This window comes from Dermacentor silvarum, chromosome 2, assembly GCF_013339745.2.
Source record: "Dermacentor silvarum isolate Dsil-2018 chromosome 2, BIME_Dsil_1.4, whole genome shotgun sequence".
Lineage (NCBI taxonomy): Eukaryota > Metazoa > Arthropoda > Arachnida > Ixodida > Ixodidae > Dermacentor > Dermacentor silvarum.
In genome coordinates, this window is record NC_051155.1 from 46903763 (window position 1) to 46926155 (window position 22393).

General features: G+C 51.2%; 1 protein-coding gene across 2 annotated transcripts in view; it reads left to right on the top strand.

The window, feature by feature from the left end:
• Positions 1–22393, top strand: part of LOC125942996 (uncharacterized) — a 244652-nt gene that overhangs the window by 44280 nt on the left and 177979 nt on the right. The window contains exons 2-3 of one of the 2 annotated variants that reach the window (XR_007465472.1): positions 17198–17634; positions 18262–19218. Coding sequence is in view for 1 of the 2 variants with exons in the window: in XM_049661311.1 (XP_049517268.1) it covers positions 17198–17634; positions 18262–18835 (1011 nt within the window). In the remaining variant the exon portion in view is untranslated. Of the gene's footprint in view, positions 1–17197; positions 17635–18261; positions 19323–22393 lie in introns of those variants that run through there. The other variant, XM_049661311.1, reaches the window with a different exon arrangement.

Below are 22393 nucleotides of genomic sequence, written 5' to 3' on the forward strand. Positions count from 1 at the left end.
CACGTTGTTTGTAGAAGCTCACTCGCGGTGATGACTTATCGCACTAGCAGATTGTGCACGCCAAGATAGAAACCACTCACTAAGGTCGTAATAATCCAAGGATCAGGCATGAGTGAGACAATGTATGAGATGAGCGGATATATTATATTGCGACAGCAATTATATGGCCACTCCAAGCGAACTTCTGCCGTGGTCGTGGACGTCGTTGTGAGGTTCTGTATGAAGTCCAAACACGGTTAATTCGTCGCAGCGTGCCGGCGGTACGCTGCGTGCGCGAGTGCAAGCTTGCGAGGGTCAGCCGACACTTGCTGCTCAATCTCGCGCGCGCGACGGCAAAGGCGGGAAGCGCGCTGCTTCTGTCGCGCGTCAGGCATTGAAGGGGGGGGGGGGGGGGGGTCGTCTTGCTTCGGCGGCGGCCGCGTGGGTGTCGTATCTCGAAAGCGATCTGCGACGCGGAAAAAGGGGCGCGCGCGCGCGTGCCTCCTCTTCAAAGCGATTTGCGACGTGAACAATGTTCAACTAGAGCCGGTAACTTCGTATGCGCGGTGTTTTCGACGTTTAGTTCGCTTTGAAGCGACAGGCGGCACGAAGGTCAATTCACTCGCGGATATAGCTGCGCCTCCTTACTCCAGCGTTCTGACAGCGAGTTTCCGCGGTCATCGAGCGAGATGCGTTCATGTTTACCTGTTCGCGCGTGACACCGTGCTTGTCTATTTAATTAGTAGGCGAATGTTTACAAGTTTATACAGCCCATTAAACTACTATCTTTGCTTCGTATACCTCTCTACTAATTTGCTATCGCAATCGAAGTTTCGCCTTTCGGGCAAAACTGCGACATTTTGTTTAATACACCAGGGAATATGTATGGGCTGGGGCGCTGATGGCAGACATATCCAAATCATGACCGGCAAATTTTGCCATGACTTCCACTGAGTGAAGACGTTAATTATCGTGTGATTTGCTACAGCTTCGCTGGTCATCCGCCTTCAGAGGGTGGAATAGCTCCTCATTTTCTTCCTGCTTCCCTCTTAAACGTACACGCAGAGGCTCCTTATATAAACAGGCAGAGCGGAAGAGGGACTAGCCAAGTTAGCACAGAGTAACAGACACGCACGCTCGCATACATGTAGAAAAAGCGAAGATGCAATGATAGATACCGCTTTGTTCTCTCTTTTGTGTTTGTTTCGGCGTTAAGTGGCTGACTATGCGGACAGTCAATCTCTCCCTCTATTTCCCGCTCTCTTGGCTCAATCCGACCGAAGGGGAGCTTAGCGAGCATGGGCGGCAAGCATGCACACGTCTAATGTCAATGACAGAGAGATGGACAGAGGGAGTTTGGGGCTGACGTCAATGTTTATGTAACCATGAATAAAATGAAACGAAAACTTTAGTCGTGCTAGTTTTGCTCTACTTTGCCGTGCTAATAAACCAGCTCTCTTTAATAATTTAGTTAATGAATCCGTTAATTTGTATTTATTAAAACATAACCTTATTGCCTTCCTCTGCACCCATTTATACAATGCAATGAGTTATTTTGTGTACGGAAACCAAACAATATTGGCGTGCTCCAGCACTGTTCGAAGAAGCATTTTGTAGGCCAGCAAATTTTATCTGGGGGCGCAAGACGAAGGTGTCTTCTCAGAAAGAAGAGTCGGTTTAGTGCTCAGCATGTACATTGATTTCCACTTGAGGTTATTTTGTTAACATGGCTTTCCCATCGGAGAGCGTATGTTAAAGTGACACCTAAATATTTAAGCTGAAATGCACAAGTGAGAGGTGTGTCATTAATAATGTAAGTAAACTCAGATATCTGTTTCTTTCTTACTGTTAGCGTTACAGATTTTTCGGCATTTAGAGTCATTTGTCACTCCTGACACCAAAGAAAAGGCAGAATTTTGTATGTGGTGATTATCACTGTGATTAATTTCGCGGTACGAAATACAATAGTCAGCGAATAGACGGACGCTACCATATAATCGGGAAGGCATAATTTTTATGTATATTAAAAATAAACCTGGGTCCAAAACACTGGCTTGGCGCACTCCCGATGCAACAGGTGCTAAATTGGAAGCTTCGTTATGAATATACACGAATTGTGAGCGGTATAGATCGGCACAGTGACTCATGAGTGCACTCACTCACACTCATACTCATTTCAGAGGGGTGAGTGCGAGTTAGTGCCAGTGATTGTGAGTGTGAGTGGAGGTGAGTGCGAGCGAGTGCCAGTGAGTGGGAGTGCAGGTGATTGCGAGTGCGAGTGAGTGCCAGTGAGTGTGAGTGCAGGTGAGTGCGAGTGCGAGTGCGAGTGAGTGCCAGTGAGTGCGAATGGAAGTGAGTGCGAGTGCGAGTGAGTGCCAGTGACTGTGAGTAGAAGTGAGTGCGAGTGCGCGTGAGTGCCAGTGAGTGTGAGTGGAGATGAGTGCGAGTGAGAGTGAGTGCCAGTGAGTGTGAGTGGAAATGAGTGCAAGTGAGAGTGAGTGCCAGTGAGTGTGAGTGCAGGTGAGTGCGAGTGCGAGTGAGTGCCAGTGAGTGCGAATGGAAGTGAGTGCGAGTGCGAGTGAGTGCCAGTGACTGTGAGTAGAAGTGAGTGCGAGTGCGCGTGAGTGCCAGTGAGTGTGAGTGGAGATGAGTGCGAGTGAGAGTGAGTGCCAGTGAGTGTGAGTGGAAATGAGTGCAAGTGAGAGTGAGTGCCAGTGAGTGTGAGTGCAGGTGAGTGCGAGTGCGAGTGAGTGCCAGTGAGTGCGAATGGAAGTGAGTGCGAGTGCGAGTGAGTGCCAGTGACTGTGAGTAGAAGTGAGTGCGAGTGCGCGTGAGTGCCAGTGAGTGTGAGTGGAGATGAGTGCGAGTGAGAGTGAGTGCCAGTGAGTGTGAGTGGAAATGAGTGCAAGTGAGAGTGAGTGCCAGTGAGTGTGAGTGCAGGTGAGTGCGAGTGCGAGTGAGTGCCAGTGAGTGCGAATGGAAGTGAGTGCGAGGCGAGTGAGTGCCAGTGACTGTGAGTAGAAGTGAGTGCGAGTGCGCGTGAGTGCCAGTGAGTGTGAGTGGAGATGAGTGCGAGTGAGAGTGAGTGCCAGTGAGTGTGAGTGGAAATGAGTGCAATTGAGAGTGAGTGCCAGTGAGTGTGAGTGCAGGTGAGTGCGAGTGCGAGTGAGTGCCTGTGAGTGTGAGTGGAGATGAGTGTGAGTGAGTGTCTGTCAGTGTGAGTGTAGGTGAGTGCGAGTGAGCGCCAGTGAGTGTGAGTGCAGGTGAGTGCGAGTGCGAGTGAGCGCCAGTGAGTCTGAGTGCAGGTGAGTGCGAGTGCGTGAGTGCCAGTGAGTGTGAGTGCAGGTGAGTGCGAGTGCGAGTGAGTGCCTGTGAGTGTGAGTGGAGATGAGTGTGAGTGAGAGTCTGTCAGTGTGAGTGTAGGTGAGTGCGAGTGAGCGCCAGTGAGTGTGAGTGCAGGTGAGTGCGAGTGCGAGTGAGCGCCAGTGAGTGTGAGTGCAGGTGAGTGCGAGTGCGTGAGTGCCAGTGAGTGTGAGTGCAGGTGAGTGCGAGTGCGAGTGAGTGCCAGTGAGTGTGAGTGCAGGTGAGTGCGAGTGCGAGTGAGTACCAGTGATCGTGAGTGCAGGTGAGTGCGAGTGCGAGTGAGTGCCAGTGAGTGTGAGTGCAGGTGAGTGCGAGTGGGAGTGAGTGCCTGTGAGTGTGAGTGGAGATGAGTGTGAGTGAGTGTCTGTCAGTGTGAGTGTAGGTGAGTGCGAGTGAGCGCCAGTGAGTGTGAGTGCAGGTGAGTGCGAGTGCGTGAGTGCCAGTGAGTGTGAGTGCAGGTGAGTGCGAGTGCGAGTGAGTACCAGTGATCGTGAGTGCAGGTGAGTGCGAGTGCGAGTGAGTGCCAGTGAGTGTGAGTGCAGGTGAGTGCGAGTGCGAGTGAGCGCCAGTGAGTGTGAGTGCAGGTGAGTGCGAGTGCGTGAGTGCCAGTGAGTGTGAGTGCAGGTGAGTGCGAGTGCGAGTGAGCGCCAGTGAGTGTGAGTGCAGGTGAGTGCGAGTGCGAGTGAGCGCCAGTGAGTGTGAGTGCAGGTGAGTGCGAGTGCGTGAGTGCCAGTGAGTGTGAGTGCAGGTGAGTGCGAGTGAGTACCAGTGATCGTGAGTGCAGGTGAGTGCGAGTGAGTGTGAGTGCAGGTGAGTGCGAGTGCGAGTGAGTGCCTGTGAGTGTGAGTGGAGATGAGTGTGAGTGAGTGTCTGTCAGTGTGAGTGTAGGTGAGTGCGAGTGAGCGCCAGTGAGTGTGAGTGCAGGTGAGTGCGAGTGCGTGAGTGCCAGTGAGTGTGAGTGCAGGTGAGTGCGAGTGCGAGTGAGTGCCAGTGAGTGTGAGTGCAGGTGAGTGCGAGTGCGAGTGAGTACCAGTGATCGTGAGTGCAGGTGAGTGCGAGTGCGAGTGAGCGCCAGTGAGTGTGAGTGCAGGTGAGTGCGAGTGCGTGAGTGCCAGTGAGTGTGAGTGCAGGTGAGTGCGAGTGCGAGTGAGTACCAGTGATCGTGAGTGCAGGTGAGTGCGAGTGCGAGTGAGTGCCAGTGAGTGTGAGTGCAGGTGAGTGCGAGTGAGCGCCAGTGAGTGTGAGTGCAGGTGAGCGCGTGAGTGCCAGTGAGTGTGAGTGCAGGTGAGTGCGAGTGCGAGTGAGTACCAGTGATCGTGAGTGCAGGTGAGTGCGAGTGCGAGTGAGTGCCAGTGAGTGTGAGTGCAGGTGAGTGCGAGTGCGAGTGAGTGCCTGTGAGTGTGAGTGGAGATGAGTGTGAGTGAGTGTCTGTCAGTGTGAGTGTAGGTGAGTGCGAGTGAGCGCCAGTGAGTGTGAGTGCAGGTGAGTGCGAGTGCGAGTGAGCGCCAGTTAGTGTGAGTGCAGGTGAGTGCGAGTGCGTGAGTGCCAGTGAGTGTGAGTGCAGGTGAGTGCGAGTGCGAGTGAGTACCAGTGATCGTGAGTGCAGGTGAGTGCGAGTGCGAGTGAGCGCCAGTGAGTGTGAGTGCAGGTGAGTGCGAGTGCGAGTGAGTACCAGTGATCGTGAGTGCAGGTGAGTGCGAGTGCGAGTGAGTGCCAGTGAGTGTGAGTGCAGGTGAGTGCGAGTGCGAGTGAGTACCAGTGATCGTGAGTGCAGGTGAGTGCGAGTGCGAGTGAGTGCCAGTGAGTGTGAGTGCAGGTGAGTGCGAGTGCGAGTGAGAGCCTGTGAGTGTGAGTGGAGATGAGTGTGAGTGAGTGTCTGTCAGTGTGAGTGTAGGTGAGTGCGAGTGAGCGCCAGTGAGTGTGAGTGCAGGTGAGTGCGAGTGCGAGTGAGCGCCAGTGAGTGTGAGTGCAGGTGAGTGCGAGTGCGTGAGTACCAGTGAGTGTGAGTGCAGGTGAGTGCGAGTGCGAGTGAGTGCCAGTGAGTGTGAGTGCAGGTGAGTGCGAGTGCGAGTGAGTGCCTGTGAGTGGAGATGAGTGCGAGTGTGAGTGAGTGTCTGTGAGTGTGAGTGTAGATGAGTGCGAGTGCGAGTGAGCGCCAGTGAGTGTGCAGGTGAGTGCTGTGAGTGTGAGTGCAGGTGAGTGCGAGTGCGTGAGTGCCAGTGAGTGTGAGTGCAGGTGACTGCGAGTGCGAGTGAGTACCAGTGATCGTGAGTGCAGGTGAGTGCGAGTGCGAGTGAGTGCCTGTGAGTGGAGATGAGTGCGAGTGTGAGTGAGTGTCTGTGAGTGTGAGTGTAGATGAGTGCGAGTGCGAGTGAGTGCCAGTGAGTGTGAGTGCAGGTGAGTGCGAGTGCGAGCTAGTGCCAGTGAGTGTGAGTGCAGGTGAGTGCGAGTGCGAGTGAGTGCCTGTGAGTGGAGATGAGTGCGAGTGTGAGTGAGTGTCTGTGAGTGTGAGTGTAGATGAGTGCGAGTGCGAGTGAGCGCCAGTGAGTGTGAGTGGAAGTGAGTGCGAGTGCGAGTGAGTGCCAGTGAGTGTGAGTGCAGGTGAGTGCGAGTGCGAGTGAGTGCCAGTGAGTGTGAGTGCAGGTGAGTGCGAGTGCGAGTGAGTGCCTGTGAGTGGAGATGAGTGCGAGTGTGAGTGAGTGTCTGTGAGTGTGAGTGTAGATGAGTGCGAGTGCGAGTGAGCGCCAGTGAGTGTGAGTGGAAGTGAGTGCGAGTGCGAGTGAGTGCTGTGAGTGTGAGTGCAGGTGAGTGCGAGTGCGTGAGTGCCAGTGAGTGTGAGTGCAGGTGACTGCGAGTGCGAGTGAGTACCAGTGATCGTGAGTGCAGGTGAGTGCGAGTGCGAGTGAGTGCCAGTGAGTGTGAGTGCAGGTGAGTGCGAGTGCGAGTGAGTTCCTGTGAGTGGAGATGAGTGCGAGTGTGAGTGAGTGTCTGTGAGTGTGAGTGTAGATGAGTGCGAGTGCGAGTGAGCGCCAGTGAGTGTGAGTGCAGGTGAGTGCGAGTGCGAGTGAGTGCCAGTGAGTGTGAGTGCAGGTGAGTGGGAGTGCGAGTGAGTGCCTGTGAGTGTGAGTGGAGATGAGTGCGAGTGTGAGTGAGTGTCTGTGAGTGTGAGTGTAGGTGAGTGGGAGTGCGAGTGAGTGCCAGTGAGTGTGAGTGCAGGTGAGTGCGAGTGCGAGTGAGTGCCAGTGAGTGTGAGTGCAGGTGAGTGCGAGTGCGAGTGAGTGCCTGTGAGTGGAGATGAGTGCGAGTGTGAGTGAGTGTCTGTGAGTGTGAGTGTAGATGAGTGCGAGTGCGAGTGAGTGCCAGTGAGTGTGAGTGCAGGTGAGTGCGAGTGCGAGTGAGTGCCAGTGAGTGTGAGTGCAGGTGAGTGGGAGTGCGAGTGAGTGCCTGTGAGTGTGAGTGGAGATGAGTGCGAGTGTGAGTGAGTGTCTGTGAGTGTGAGTGTAGGTGAGTGCGAGTGCGAGTGAGCGCCAGTGAGTGTGAGTGGAAGTGAGTGCGAGTGCGAGTGAGTGCTGTGAGTGTGAGTGGAGGTGAGTGTGAACGTGAGTGTGCGGGGCCTGGAAAAATTATGGTGAGTGAGTGTGAGTGAGTGTTCTGCCACACTGCCGACCTATGCTCCTGGCTGTTGTCGCGGCTGTCGGAACGGCTAGAGCGACAAATAGAATACGGTAGAGTGGGTCGAGTGGCGAGGCGCTGCCAACTAAGGTGCAAAACAAGTAGGCTGAGGGCGCTGCGAGCGAACTAGATACTAGGAAGGCGCGCGCTGCAGCGGGTTCAGCGGGCGGGCGTCTGTGGCCTGTATCAGGTAAAACTATTCGAATCTGTTTTTACGCACGTATAGGTGAGGCCTGAACAATTTTGACCCATCACGAAGGGCTAATAGCGGATTTGGAATACAAAGGCGCAGTTTCGCCCGAGAGGCGAAGCATCGAATGCGATGGCAAATTAGTAGACAGCTATAGAAGTAAGGATAGTGATTTTATCGGCAGCCTAAACTTGTAAACATTTGCTTAGCAAGTGAATTAACAAGCATGGTGTCACGCGCGCACAAGCATATATGAAAACATCTCACTCGATAACGGCGGAAACTCGCTGTCAAAACGCTGGAGTGAGGAAGCGCGACGGCAGCAGTGAGTGGATTGACCTTCGTGCTGCCTCTCGCTTCAACGCGAAGTAAGCGGCGAAAACACAGCGCACACGAAGTTATCAGTACTCGCACTCTGTCCCCATGGCAGATCGCTTTTAAGATAGGGCCCGCGCGGCCGCGCCACAGGCAGCAGCAGCAGCAGCAGCAGCAGCATACGGAGTAGAAATGTAGAACCCCCCTACCACCCTATCTCCCCCCCCCCCCCCCCCCCCCCCCAGTTCCTTGTGCGTGGCGGAAGACGGCGCGCTTCCTCCGCGCTTTCCTCCCTTGCGCGCTATATAGCAGCTTTTGTCGGCTTACCCTCGTACGCTTTCACTCGCACATACAGCATACGGCGCGCGGCGAGGATGTTATCGTCCCTGGACTTCACGGAACATCACGGAGACGACGACGGCAGGAATTCGTCTGGGGTGTCCATATATTGTCTGTTGCAATAAAAACAGATTGTAATAGTTTTACGTTATACCAACCCACGGTTGATTGCGGCTCTTTGGGTCTGCGGTGACATATGGTGACCCAGAAATTATGCTACCGCGTCGATTGGACCCCATCATTTGAGAACATTTTCTGCCATCGTCATGAGTGTCGGCGCGGGAATATATAGTTCTATTGTAGTGCCACCGATGTTTTCGGGTTTACAGGAAAGGATGCGCCGTGCCCTAGCTAGACCCACTCTTCCATATTCGAGTATGCTATATCTACAAAGCGTGCTTCTACGCGCTTCTTGTTGGTTTACTCTGTGTTTCGTCATTGTTTCGAATTGCGTTGCCATATTGCGTATTCAATTATTCTACCAAAATTCGGATTGGCCTGATATCATACTGCTTCAAAATGCAATTTTGTCTGCTCCAAAACGCAATTGTATTTGCTCCAAAAATTGCTCCAAACTGACTTTGTGCAGTCGCACCCCCGGTCTATTCGTTCGTTTCGAATACTTCCGAAACTTCAAATATTGAAAATCCGGAATTGAAAACTTCAAAACTGAACCGGAGCAAATATCTAATAGCATAATGCTCGATCCAATATTCGAAAATACCTATAGATTGCTAAACCTACAGATGTGCCGGTGACCCTCTCTTCGGAATAATAGAGTGAAACAAGAAACGTCTAAATATCCTCATTGCAGCATATACGAACCTTCAAGCACACAATTCATTTTAACTGTTAAAGCAAAGCTTTCCATGCCTTCTTTTTCGTGGTGTAGTGCGTGCATGTACTCGGTCGGATTCTTTACTGAGTAAGGTGGGCCTTTCCTGTAGTTAGTGCAATAGTAAACTTGGCTGATACCGAAGGCAGTGTAATCCGCGGTCGCCTGGCGTCACGTCTGTCACGTGGTGCGGGGTTATCGCGTCATTCTAACTGGCCGAGGAGGCACGTAATCGCTGTGCTGCGAAACGCCGCTTGAGGAAATAGACAGCTGCACACCATTTATTTAACGGCTTCATTCACGAAAGCGTCGCTTCACACAGATTCCAAAATGTTCGTTGGGTCCGCTTAAGTTTTAAGCAAGGAGGTCTAAAAAATTCTGGAGTGGAGATGATGTCCTTAAGCTGAAGCCGTCCGCCGCCATCTTAATAGGGGAATCGATTGAAGTCAGCATTTGGCGGAGAACAGGAAGCGTTTCTTTCTCACTTCCAATGGCTTTCGCATGGCCAGTTTTACCTTGCAGATGCTTCTCGATATGGATGTCTGTGTCACTGGTTTTAGGATGAAGCTCGAAGGTCTTGGCAACTTGTATGGGAGATCATGATGTCACTACTCAGCCTATGGCAATAATTTAGCCCGAAACAAGAGGCTATTATTTTCCATTTAGTATAAAATTTATATTAACAGATCAAGAGCAGTGGAACTGTGACTGTTCTCCATGCAGTTCAGTACGCTTTCAAGGGTGAGTGGGGGCAAGCGCTGGCTTCAGAATATGCGAGGGCTGCCACTCCAGAATTTTTTTATAACCTCCTTGGTTTTGAGACAGCGTTTGTCGTTTCCACTGCGCAGTTGCATAGAGAGCAGAGCCGGCCACCGGCACATTTGAAGCGGGCAGTACAGACACGTATTCGTTATATCGTCGAGTGCAGTCCTGTGTATTCGGCAGGAAAGCAACCGCAACACCCAGCAGCAGCAGCGATGAGCAAATCCGGGAGGTATCGCCAAGAAAGATTCGCTTTTAAAATGTGCTTTCATTCATTTAATAGTATCCGCGCCCCGCATGTGTATAGGTGTGTACTCCGGACCTCCGGAACCTTCCTTTCTGTTTGTTTGATTGCATTTTTTTTATTGCGATAGCAATTATATGGACACTTCAACCGGATTTCTGCCGTCGGCGTCGCCGTCGTCGTCGCCGTCGCCGTCAGGTTCCCTATAGATAAAATCGTCACCGCGCGCCGTATGCCCGAGCGGAAGCGTGCGGGGACGCGCGCTATCACGGAGCGCGAACGCACTCATCTCCCACGCGCAAGCAAGGAAGCAGAAGCCAGCGCCGGAGGGAGCGAGGGGGGGGGGGGGGGGGGACTCTGCCAACAACTGCGCTCGTCGCTCGTCCGCACCGTCTCTTATCTCCACACGGCTCTGACCTTTATGCGCCGTGCATTCGCCGCTCAGTTTCCGTTGAGGCGATAGACCGCACGTACCTTCGCCCGCGGCGGCGTATGCTTGCTGCCAGCGTTTTGACAGTCGTTGTCTGCGGTCATTCAGTGTAATCTATTCGTGTTTGTTTGTGCGCGCTCACACCACGCTTGTTCATTCAGTTAGTAATAGGCGGGCCACATTTTCCAACGCACGCTACACATGCAATGCTGCCGGATCGGCAGTGCAGCGCTACAGGTGTGTCCCTTCGCACGCGCTGCCCACGGGAAGCGCTTCTCACCAACACCACCGTTTCACAAGCGCCTTCTCGTGGTCATCGAGTCTCTCTTCATGTCGGTCTACTTACGGCGCAGCACACCTGCTTACTTAATCAGCTCATGTTTACTACAATTCACATTGCTACCAAAGCCGCTCACCTTACTTCGTATGACATTGCTGTGTTGCTATCGCATTCATTGCTTCGCCCTTAGGGCGAAACTGTGACATTTTTTTCGACATTGCGGCTGCCGTGGCCCCGGTTCGTACTTGCGTCCTCGTGCTCAGCAACAGAACGCCATTAACCATCCGAGCCACCGCAGCTGTTGTGATCGTTCCCGTAGGTGAAAGTGATGGAACGAGAATGGAACATCCCTTAATGAAACTTTGTGTCGGCGATGCTGTCTAATGACGACCAGAAGTATGCTGACGTTCACGATGGATGTGCGTCGTGGCAAGCGTAAAAAGAGTCGTCAATGGGGCAAAAATGCAAAAAAAGTACAATTGAGAGTTGAACACCGAGGAGCTGATCTACTGTGCATGGGCTCGCTTAATGACATTCTCCTGCGGTCTAGACTTTGAACATCACGCTGAGCGTCTTTTTCTATTCTTTTTTGTTTCTAATGCCGTCGTAGTACTCAGTCAAGAAGAAGAACGACTTGCGTGCTTCTGGACTTGGCCATTTTGTGCTTTAGCGCGAAATTTCTTCCCGCAGTGGTGTCGACATTACCTTTCGAGTCGCAAAGGCAATGGCCGCGGGAGTGCTATAGCAGCAAAACCGTGTCACATTTTTTTTTCTTTTTCAGTTTCTTCCATTTGCACACATATATCATACCTGACAACGCAGCGTTGTGTTTATGTAGACAGACCGTGTGCACTGCTGTCGTAAGAAGGAACGCAGTTTCGTGACAACAGGCAGTCGTTCAACATGGCGAGGACGATATGGCGAGGACGAGGGGGAGAAAAATCCCGAAGACAGGTGCATATGAGCGTGCGCTCAGAAACCTACATTAATGTTTTGTGCGCAATGACGAGGACAGTGGTTTCGCTTTCTTTTTCGTATTTTTGTTGCATCTGAAGTCGTGGTGAATCTAGCGTTCCTATTTAAGTCGTTGCTTCACTGAGAAATACCGCTGCGTAGACTTGATGCGTGGTTGCTTGCTCGATTCACTGGACATTATTTGCGTTAACTGCAGCGGGCTTTATCTTCAAGAGACGTGTAGCCGGCTTGCCTCCTACTCCTATATTTACGTTTTCTGTATGAAACGACACCAATAATAATAATAATAATAATAATAATAATAATAATAATAATAATAATAATAATAATAATAATAATAATAATAATAATAATAATAATAATATGAGCGGGAGCGTGTGCGTCATTCCGCCAGAAAATGCGATCACGTCTCTGCTGGTCAAAATTTCTGTTTTTAACAGCGGAGCTGTTGTAGGTCGAAGCTGCGCCGTCCGTCCATCCACCGGTGTCACGCAGGTCACGTGACCAGGAGAGGATGAGAGCCGCGCTGGGGCAACACCTCCTAGACTGGCTGGGGGTGACCAGGTCACGTGACCAACAGAGGAGGAGAGGCGCACTGGGGGGAGGAGGCGACCAATGAGAGGCCGCGCTGGGCGCGAGGAGGAGAGGCGATGGGTATGAGAAGGTGGGTCTGTACACCGCGCCCTTTCGGATAACACGCAGAGCTCCTGCCGACGCCGTCCGCGTTTCCTCGCGTTCGAGCCGAACGCGCGCGGTGTCGGTGATTGCAGCCGATGCTTCTGGCGGCGGCTCGGCATGTTTCGACCACAGAACTGGACACTCGTATATTAGTGTCGGAAGTAGCTGCCTCTTCTCGCCTCGCAGTGTTTCAATATAAGTTCGTTTTGTAGATATGTGTTTACTTGTGTTTACGCGAATGCATCACGTGCAACACATGCACATGTAACACTCGGCGTAACTAACACAGCTTCGCTGTTCGACCATCTTCACGGAGTGGAAGGGAGGTATAATTTTACTTGCTCTCTTTTTAAATAATAGCACTTCCACACAACGAGCCTGCGGCAAAACAGGGAAGAAGGAGGGGGGAGGAGAGAGGGAGATAAATTCTTGGGAAAAAATTTATCAAATGAATGGGAAAAAAAGTGGAGCAAGAAAACCAAATTTGAAGCTATTGATTTTTGATGAGAATTCAGTGGTAATTTCGGGAAAATCCCATGTTGACCTTTTCTTCATGTCGTGGATTTACTTGTAAATGGTCGTGCAGACTTTCATGTGGCTGAAGCGCGACGCTACGGCCCCGAAGGAAAAAAAAATTACCTGAGGACTCAAAAGGAGTCCCGAACTGCAGCAAGTGGTCTTCGTCATCATTTATCGCACGCTTCTTTTTTTCTTTGTGGTCGGGCACTAGTTGGCACCGACGGCGCATGGACTGTAAAACTTGTGGCGCCATCTCTGTCGTGAGTGCTTCCGCGTGCCGGGAGATAACGGGGCGCGTTCCGGTTGTACTTACTGCAATAAGAAGGGGGCTGGACGAGGAGCAAGGAGAGAAAAGAGGGAGTGTGAATGCCAGAAGAAGGAGAGGCGGTGAACATTTCGTACAAACAGGGTCGCACTGGCCCGTATGCATATCATGCGTGAGTATATATATATATATATATATATATATATATATATATATATATATATATATATATATATATAGGATAGAATAGGGCTCCCTTTCTAGCCACAACGGGCTCTCGCCTCGCATCTGGCACCGGCAGCCGGCTGACGGCCCCCTGCATGCATACATGCATCTCGTCGTCTCGCATTCGGCACCGGTGAAAGTACCACGCGCCGAATGCCGGCGAGAGAGAGAAGACAGCGATGACTTCGCCGCCAAAAGTACGGCGCAGCTTTACGGATGGCGGTGGTTCAGCAAGACGGAGGGAGGAGTGAGAGAGCGGGAGAAAGACACAACCGTTCTGTGCAGAACCAGCGACGAGCATCGCGTTGCAACCGCGCGTGTCAACCTCTTTCATCCCCCCCCCCCCCCCTCCCGCATTCCCCCGCCGCCCGTCCGAGCTTTCCTCTGTCTCAAAGTGCGGAAGAGACTGACCCGGAGGGGTCGTAACCCCACTCCGGCTCTTGCTGACGTCGCCACGCTCACTTGGACGTGTCAGGGGAGGGGAAGCGTGGCATCTTATCTCATTCGGAATAAAATACGCAGCCCTCCTCTTCTCTCCCGGCCACCATTCCTGCTCGTAGCATTCACTCTCGGTGGTTGCATAGAGGCGGAGTGAGGGACACCTCCTCGCCCGTAGTAGCTTGCGTTCCCGCGGCCGCATTAGGCATAAGCGGCGGCGCATCGCGTTCCCTCCATGGCTTTCTCTCTTACGTGTCTGTCCGCGTACACTTCTGGCATATCCATTCGCTCGTGCTATCTCGCTTCTTGTTTCCCGCGCTGTTATTGTTCCCACCCGTTGTCTCTCTCTTCTTTTTTCTTGATTCACTCCCGTCTGGATTGTTTTTCTTATCCCCCCATGGAAGGCGCGCGAGAAAACCAAGAAGGACAGGGCGTGTGTTGCGGTGTGCGTCGGACCTCACTCGGGAGACTGGTTTCTTGTTTGCGTTCGGCGCGTGTTCCCTGATGAATTATTGCGAAGCGCGAGGCGGAGAGCGACGCGCGCGCCACTCTAGCCGGACAGAGCTGCGCAAACACGGCTCAGTCTGGACGTCAAATAGAAAAAAAAAAAAAAAAAAAAAAAAAAAAAAAGCTCGCGACCGAGCGAAGGCGCTGTTTTGCTAGCAGGGACGTGAGCTCCTAGGCTATACTGCCTCGCCTGTCTCACTGCTTGCTTGTGCCTCTATTTTCTTAGTTCTTCTGATTTTATTTCTCCGTACGCTTCCAGGGCGTGCTTGAGCGCCGTGTGTAGCTGTACGTTGAAGCGGTCATGAATATAAATGTTCTTGCTCGCTGAGTAATAGCTTTATCTCTGAAATTTTGCGTCTTCAAATCCACACGTGCCACTGTACGGAAGGTAGGCCACGGGTTTCACAGTGGAAACTGTTGCAAGACCACTCCGGCATGTGGATGTACACTATCACAGGTAGTTTTTGACGCGTTGTGGTGGTGTCTTTCGGATGTACTTACCCGGTGCATGCCTTACCCGTATGTCAAAGGTGCTGGAAGGCTTGTGCAAACTACGTACTGTTTTCGCTTGAGCTGTGTACTAATATTAAAGCGAAGATTTCCTTGCCCTTCCTCCCGGGTGTGGCGGCGCTGCTGGGTCGATCAGTATCTCGGCGAATATTTGTGAAAATATATATATCGTGGGCGTTTATTTCGCACATCTTCCTCATCTGTATGTTATCATCATCATCCTCACACTTTTACCTATGCTCCTCTTCGCCTGTATATGTGATCATCATCATCGTCTGTGTGCTGCGCTGGTTCGCTGACGAGCTCCCGGGCCTAATAAACGTCGTCCCAACCAAGACGTCACAAGTGGCGGAGTGTGCTCTTCGGTCCTACGTCCTCTGGCCGTCCGGTCTGCTTCCTGGAACTTCGTTCAGGTCGCCGCTTGCGCCTACCCTCAGCTAGCATGCCGCAGGACGTGCAGCCTGGCGCCCCTATTGCCACCATTCCGACATCGCAAGTGCCTCCTTCCTTTATCATCAACAGCCCCCAGCGTGACCCCCATCTCTTCGCTGGTCTTCGCGGGGAGGACGTCGAAGACTGGCTGGACGATTATGAGCGAGTCAGTTCCGCCAATCACTGGGATGATGTTAATAAACTCCGCCATGTCTCCTTCTATCTGGTGTGGCGAAGACGTGGTTCTTTAACCACGAGAGACCGGCTTGACCAACTGGACTCTCTTCAAGCACCAGCTTCGTGAAGTGTTCGGCACACCGGCCGTTCGGGCCCGAGGCAGCTTTATGTTGCTCAATACGTGCTACATAAACGTGTTTTTCCGAGCGTCAAAGATGCCCGCGAATACACGCAAAGGGCCTCGATCGGCCAGTCCCGCGGAAATTTAGCGTGTATTCGCCGGCTTCCTTCATGCTCGGAAAAACACGTTTATGTAGCACGTATTGAGCAACAGAAAGCTTCCTCGGGAATTTATCATGTTGTTCTACAATTTTCTCATTGACACTTTTAATCTAGTTATAATATTTGAGAAGTTGAATAATTAATAAAGACTAATTATCTAATTAGGCGCAATGCAAAAAATACTCGGAGTATCTCCAAGCGACGGCAAAGAACAGTGCTTTGGTTCTGTGCAGCTACGTAGCATTTACATAGTTTTTAATGTTTGGCCCAAGTTAATTGAAACACCCTGTATGTAAGTTTCGTTATTCTAATGAATACATTGCCTTTACGAAAACGACTTCTGCTTTCGTTGTTTTCTTTTTTTTTTCGTCAGGAACTGTGGACTCTGATATAATATATTATTTTTCTCATTTCCTGTTTTGCCGTTCCCTAGTCTGCGTCATTTATTGCGATCAACATTATCAGCCTATTTCATGTCCGCTGCAAGAACAAGGATTCTAGCAGAAGTGTTCAGTGAGCCCAGTCTTGCGTCAGGAGACTCCATTCTATGCCTGCAAGTATTCTAATCTTATTACACCATCTAATCATCTGGCTTACCCGATTGCGTTTTTCTTACCTTTACATTCACGCCCTTCATCCAGTGGCATAGAGGATCGCCTATCCGATCGACGCATTACAAGAGTTGCTCAGTTAAGCTCGATCGTTCCTTTGAATGTTTACCAGAATGTCAGCTGCGCTGGCTTGTTTTGTAATCTATATACAACGTTGTTATGCCGCCTCTAGATCAGGGTGGCGTTCACGAAAGCCTAATCGTTCCGCATTGTAATGGCTGACACACCTACGTGCGTCACTACTGAACTGTGAACTACTGAACAAGTGCTGTGTTTTTGTTCCCGTTATGATGTCCAGCGCCGTCTTCTCCGGACAACATTAAATCCGTAAGAGTCAAGACCGTTTTCAGAAGCCAAGATTCACGGACCATGGCCGTGTGCGTCGCTGGCGCACAGAGCAACGAAGGTGTTGCTACAGTACTTGAAGTCGACGCGTCTCTGCAACCGTCTATATAGCCTCGTGCACCTCCAAGTGCGCGCGCAAGTAGAGCTCTCTGTCTTACCTTCTTCGCCTCTTTTCACACCCTTATCCCCTTCCCTTAGTACAGGGTAGCTAACCGGACGTGCGTTCTGTTAACCTCCCTTACTTTTCTTGCTTCTCTCTTTCTATGTATACTGCCCTTTTCCTGCATGTTAATGTTACATTTATCATTTCCCGCTCCATCAAACATTGCACGGTCCTTAGTTTATTCTCAAGCTTCTTCGTTCTACCTCCGAGTTTCGACAGCATGGGGCATAATGCACTGATCGTATTCTTTTCCTTCCCGGATTATCGATATGTTGCAGTTTGTGACTTGTAGTACCTGCAATACGTGCTGCAGCCCATTGTTATTCGTCTGTAGATATCCTCCTTGTGATCCGAGTATCCTGTGAATTTTACATTAACATAACTCTGCGCAGCTTCCAAGAGCCTAGCTGTTACAAAACACGAACTTACGTTTCCTCTCCAGGCTATTGAACCTTTTGGCTTTCGGCACGTTAAACTTTAGTCCTGACTTGCATAATGCAAGTGGAGCCCTGGACTAGGGGCCCCAACCACGGGACCTCAAATTTCATTTTATCTATTAAAGTTTCTCTCTCTCTCTTGCATAATGCATGTCAGCAATTTCTCGAACAACCCTTCAAAAGTGCGCATCGTGATTTTCATTGCCTTTTCGTGTAACCCGCAGGTGGAATGGACCGGAGTCAGCCTCCCTCCAGCCCCGACGATCCGCACAGCGCTGCTCACTCCGACTACAATGCCCCTGGCGGCGGCCATGGTTACGCTCCTCATAACCGTGGCCGCTCCGAGACACCAGACTGACGGCCACGATCTCGTGGTGGACGTCTACTCCGGCGAAGACGAACAGCAGACGAGGCCGCTGCGGTTGCGCCCGGCTCGCGTCGAACCTTACTGCTGGACTGCCGGTGTGACGTACACCTACCAGACGGAGGGCATCTTCAGACCCACGGTGGTCGCCTGGTTCAGTGGCCACAATGCTTCGTGGGTCGCGGCGCACAAGGACTTCGTCGGCGTCTACCGCAATCTGTCGTCGGTACAAGACGCCTGGCTACGCAGCTTGCTGGTCATGCCGGCAGATGTGGTCCCTACACGGACGAGTATCAGGTGGGCCTGCAGAGAACACAATGCGTCTGGCTTGTAGTCTATACAAAGCTGCAGTTGGGGGTCAGTTGGTAATGCACTGAACGCACTGTGTTGCACAAAACAGCGCGTTTATCTGCTGACACACTGCAGTATGTAGCGCTGTGAGGCATCGGTGTATGCATGCCGCATTATATCCGCAATGACCTGGGGAGCCGCCTTCATGGGTCGATCTGAATGCTAACGCTGTGCGCGCAAGACTGTCAGCAGCCTCGTTGCCTGCTACGCCAATGTGTGAGGGTACACTCCGTTCAGTGGTGGAACATGTTTGCAAAAATGTGCCACTTACTAACTGTAACTTACGTGGAACCAGACTAAGAGGGCAGCCACTGAAAAACAATGGTAAAACCCACCATGGCGTAATTTTTTTTAACATTACATGTAATATATGGATGGAATACTAGCGTACTCTTTAACAGTACTCTTATACAGCTTGTTTAATCGCAACCCGCGTTATAGTAATTGCAGCATATGTTAGGAGGGAACCCTATAATCGTATCCAAATTAGTCATTGAGTTAATAATGTCAAGCTTCTGCAGTGTGGCAGCCTAGCTAATCTCAAGACACATGCTCAACATTTCATGTCCACAGGTGCGGCCTCCGGGAAAAAACTAGGCTACCGGTCGGTTACACCGTTTCATACGCCGTCAGTAGAGTGATCGGCAGTTGCCGGCAAGAAAACGACGACACGCCTTCAGCGACGTGCGGCAGCCGAGAGTCGGTCCTGCTCTTCATCTCTACGGGGGGTGCCGGCCACGAGATGGCGTACGTCTTCCAGGAACCCGGGACGTACCGCGTCGCGGTGACGCTGCGGAACCCGCTCAGCGAAGCCACGGCGACGAAAACTATCAGCGCGCTGGATGAAATTCGAGGACTGCGAGTGAACTTGAGTGCCCGCGCTGTGGGCGGTGGCGACCGCCGCCAACCTTTCGTCGTGGCGACCGGTAGCAACGTGACGCTCTCGGCTACATACGAAGCAGGCACCGACGTCCGCTGCTCGTGGCGCGTTCTTCCTGCTTGTGGCTCCTGCCTCGTCGTGGTGCCTGCGGAAGGACTGCGGGAGCCAGCGAAGGCGTGCGTGGCGTGGTTCCTGTTTCCCGTTGCCGGCGCGTATTCGGTGACCGCGGAAGGCCTGGAACGACCTGGGCCAGCGGCACAGAGCTAGCCTAACTGTCCCTGTGATTGCGCAGGACAGGGTGAGAGGTCTGCGAGTGTGGTCTCTTGGTCCCCGGTGGGTTGCGACGGTGGGAGCGCGGTTTGTGATCGGGGTGATTCTAGAAGAAGGCACGAACGCGACTATCGCGTACCGGGTGCCGGGACGGCAGTGGACGCCGCTGCGAACTTCGCGTTCCGGGAGCGGCGCTCGCAGGGCCTCGCTTCGCTTCGGCAAGGCGGGTCTCCAACGCGTGGCAGTGCGCGCCGCCAACTTGGTGTCGGTTGAACGCGCCGTCGTCACCGTGCGCGCCTTCAGGCGCCTGCCGAGGAGCCTCGTCCTCGGTGTGGTCAGCTGCAAGGGTCACCGGGCTACGGCGGCTGTCTTCACCAGGGGTGAGTTTCCGTGCTTCTGTCTATATATGCGGGCGGCCATTGCATCTTGGGAACAAACATGAAAGCAAGCGAGGACACAAATGAACGAACAAGGAATAAGCCAACGAACAACTTAATAATGTTATAATAGCGCAAGAAACGAGGAAGAAGAAAGAAAAAAGAAATAAAAACGAGAGAACATTGTGCATGTGTGCAAGTTCTTAATGTATGATGCGAATGCGCGACGGAGTTTGCAATCTCGCCTGTCGTTGAAAATGCATGAACCTCGCAGTGAAGTTGTCAGTTCACCCGTAATGTCGTAGAAACTGCAAATGTAGACGAATGGGACGACATTTGTCTTAGGAGACGTTCACTTGGCCTCGAGGAAAAATAGTTCCCGTATGCCAGCTGTGCCGTTTGCTATTGTAATAGACAATCTGAATACTGCAGCGGTGCGCATATGTGTTCTGAATCGACGCCATTTTTTATGTAGTTCTATTATACCTAGCATGTTCTATGATACCTAGCCGGAAAATCCCTTGGACGTGTTTTGCTGCGGCTGCAATTAATAGCTCTGAACTAGGTTTCCTGCGTGAGCCTGTGTCTTTCGTAGCAGTAATGGAGGCGAGTGGAGCAGGCGTTACCTATTGAAACATTGTTACGTATGGAAGACTTGCGCGAGCACACACACACACATGAAGAAATAGAGATATACAGGACGAGCGCTCGTCGTTGCTGTCCCTTATTTTTCTCGGACTTCCATAAGCAAACAGACAATGAAGCCAGAGAAGGCATAGGGCAGATTGGCTGTTATGGTTTACTGAAATGTAGAAATGATGAGGTAAACACAAATGAAGCTGGTCGAAAAGAGGCCTTGGAGCAGGTATGAGTCGAATCCACGTCTTCCGCGTTACGCGTGCGCTGCATTGGCAATTACCATTTACCGCGGTCCCATCTTCCTCCCGTCCACTTTCTTCAGTACATTTGTGTAGGTATAGCCCTGTCGAGCGTAAGCAAGGTGTTCTGTCGGGCTAGTAGGTGCACATGCGGACAACATAACTTAGCGTGAAGACGACAGTACACAAATCAACGAGGGACACCGCTGACTTTATCAGCTGAGTTTTATTGAACTGTCGAGTGCTAGTCAGCGCCGCTCATGGCCGTGGAGGCGAAGGTGGAACACGCTTTCAGCCGCAGGCGTTACCTAGTGCACTTGGCAGGAGGCATGCAACTGGTCATAAATCTCTCCTGTGCCACATAATTGCCCGAAGGGTGCCAGAGTCGAGGCGCTCGCTATACAGTCGCCGTTGCAGTGACGGTGAACCACAGTGTGACAACGCGAGTGTCACAACGCAAACTGTTTATTGTGCGAACCTGTGCCCAGCAAAAAAAGTTGGCCGCATATCTGCTTGCTTCGCTGCAAATGACGTCGAAAGACGATATTCTTCTGCCGCCCCTGATACGTAACACCCTCTCTTCTCTCCTCCTCCCACCCCTCACGGTCTTCCCTCCCCTCTCACTCCTCCCAGGATGGAATGGAGGTTTTTATGAATTCTATTCAAATTTCCCGCGATGATAATGATTTATTGGCATCCCCTTTGAAAGGGGGCGGCGACAAATAGTCACCTAGCCTGCTTGAATAATCAGGTATACTATACCTGTTCTTTATTTAGCATTTTTGTATACCTTTCATTATTTTTCTTGTTGAAAAATTTACCTTGTACCTATGATTTTAAGAGATCAGGTCGTATCCATCTTTTCCCTGCTTTCCTTCCACCAGTACTCTAATCGTCTCTTGCTGATCTCTACGGCTGATCTGTTGATGTTTCCTTCCACTTTAAACCCAAGCTCTTCTGGGAGTTGCACGTTACCTCCGGTTCTCGCTGGGTGGATCCCGTCGCATTCCATTAGGATGTGCTCAGTGGTCTCTGGATCTTTACTGCAGCATATACATGCCTTGTCTAGTTCCGAATATTTGTTCCGGTATGTTTTGGTCCTTAGGCAACCGGCTCGAGCCTTCAAATAGCAAGGCACTGCCCTTTGTGTTATCGTACAGATTTTCCCTTCTAATTTCTTTCTTCTCATTCTTCTAAGTCTCCATTGTCCTTTTTGTTTCTATTCTTTGCATCCAAGTCACGGTCTCTATTTCTCTCACTTTCTTTCTGATGACTCCTGGTTGTCTATTTACAGTTTCGATTACCCTGTACTTGGTTGTGCAACTTCCTTGACCTCTTCCTCCATTCTGTGTCCACGCTTTTCATGTAGAGATACTTGTGCACTTTAGCCGCCCATTTATTTTCATCCATGTTCCTGAGCCTTTCTTCAAAACTAATTTTGCTCTGTGTTTCTCTGACTTCAAAAGAGGCCCAACCCATGTCCCCTTGCACTGCCTCATTTGTGGTATTACCGTGGGCTCCCAAAGCCAACCGGCCTACTGATCTTTGGTTAACTTCCAAACCCGCCAATATATCCGATTTCAAGCATATAATGGCATTTGCGAATGTTAGCGCTGGCACCATTACTCCTTTCCAGATTCCACGCACCACCTCATACTTATTGTGGCCCCACAGTGCTCTGTGTTTCATTATTGCTGCATTCCGCTTCCCCTTTATTTTCAGATTATCTTGGTGGTTGCTTTCCTTCGTTTATGTGTACGCCGAGGTACTTATATTGCTTCACTATGGGTATTACTTGCTGTTGAATTGACACCACGAAGTTACTCGTCTCTTCATTAAAGATCATAATTCCTGATTTCTCTGTGCTAAACCTAAGTCCTAGATTTGTCGCTGCATTCCCACAGATATTCGCAAGTATCTGTAAATCTTTTTTATTGTCCGCTACTAGTACAATGTCGTCTGCGTACATCAGTCCAGGGACCTTCTGTTGCACCATTTGTCCATTACGCATGCGATGGCGCGTTCGGCCTGCTCTCGCCTCATCTGTTGGGACCGTTTATTACTGTTGGCTTAAAGCCGGCTACGGAGCCGCGGCTTCAGTCGGCTTGTTTTTAACGCGTAGCGTCTCTTCGACACCTTTTCTAACACGCTCGACACCAATCCTAACGCGTTGATTTTTGATTTACTAACGTAAAAACCAGTCAAATATGTATCCTAAATAAATGAACGCTGCGGATCACGGTTATGTACATATATTTTGCCTCAAATAGGCCTGAGGTTCCCTTTGCGCTGTATAATGT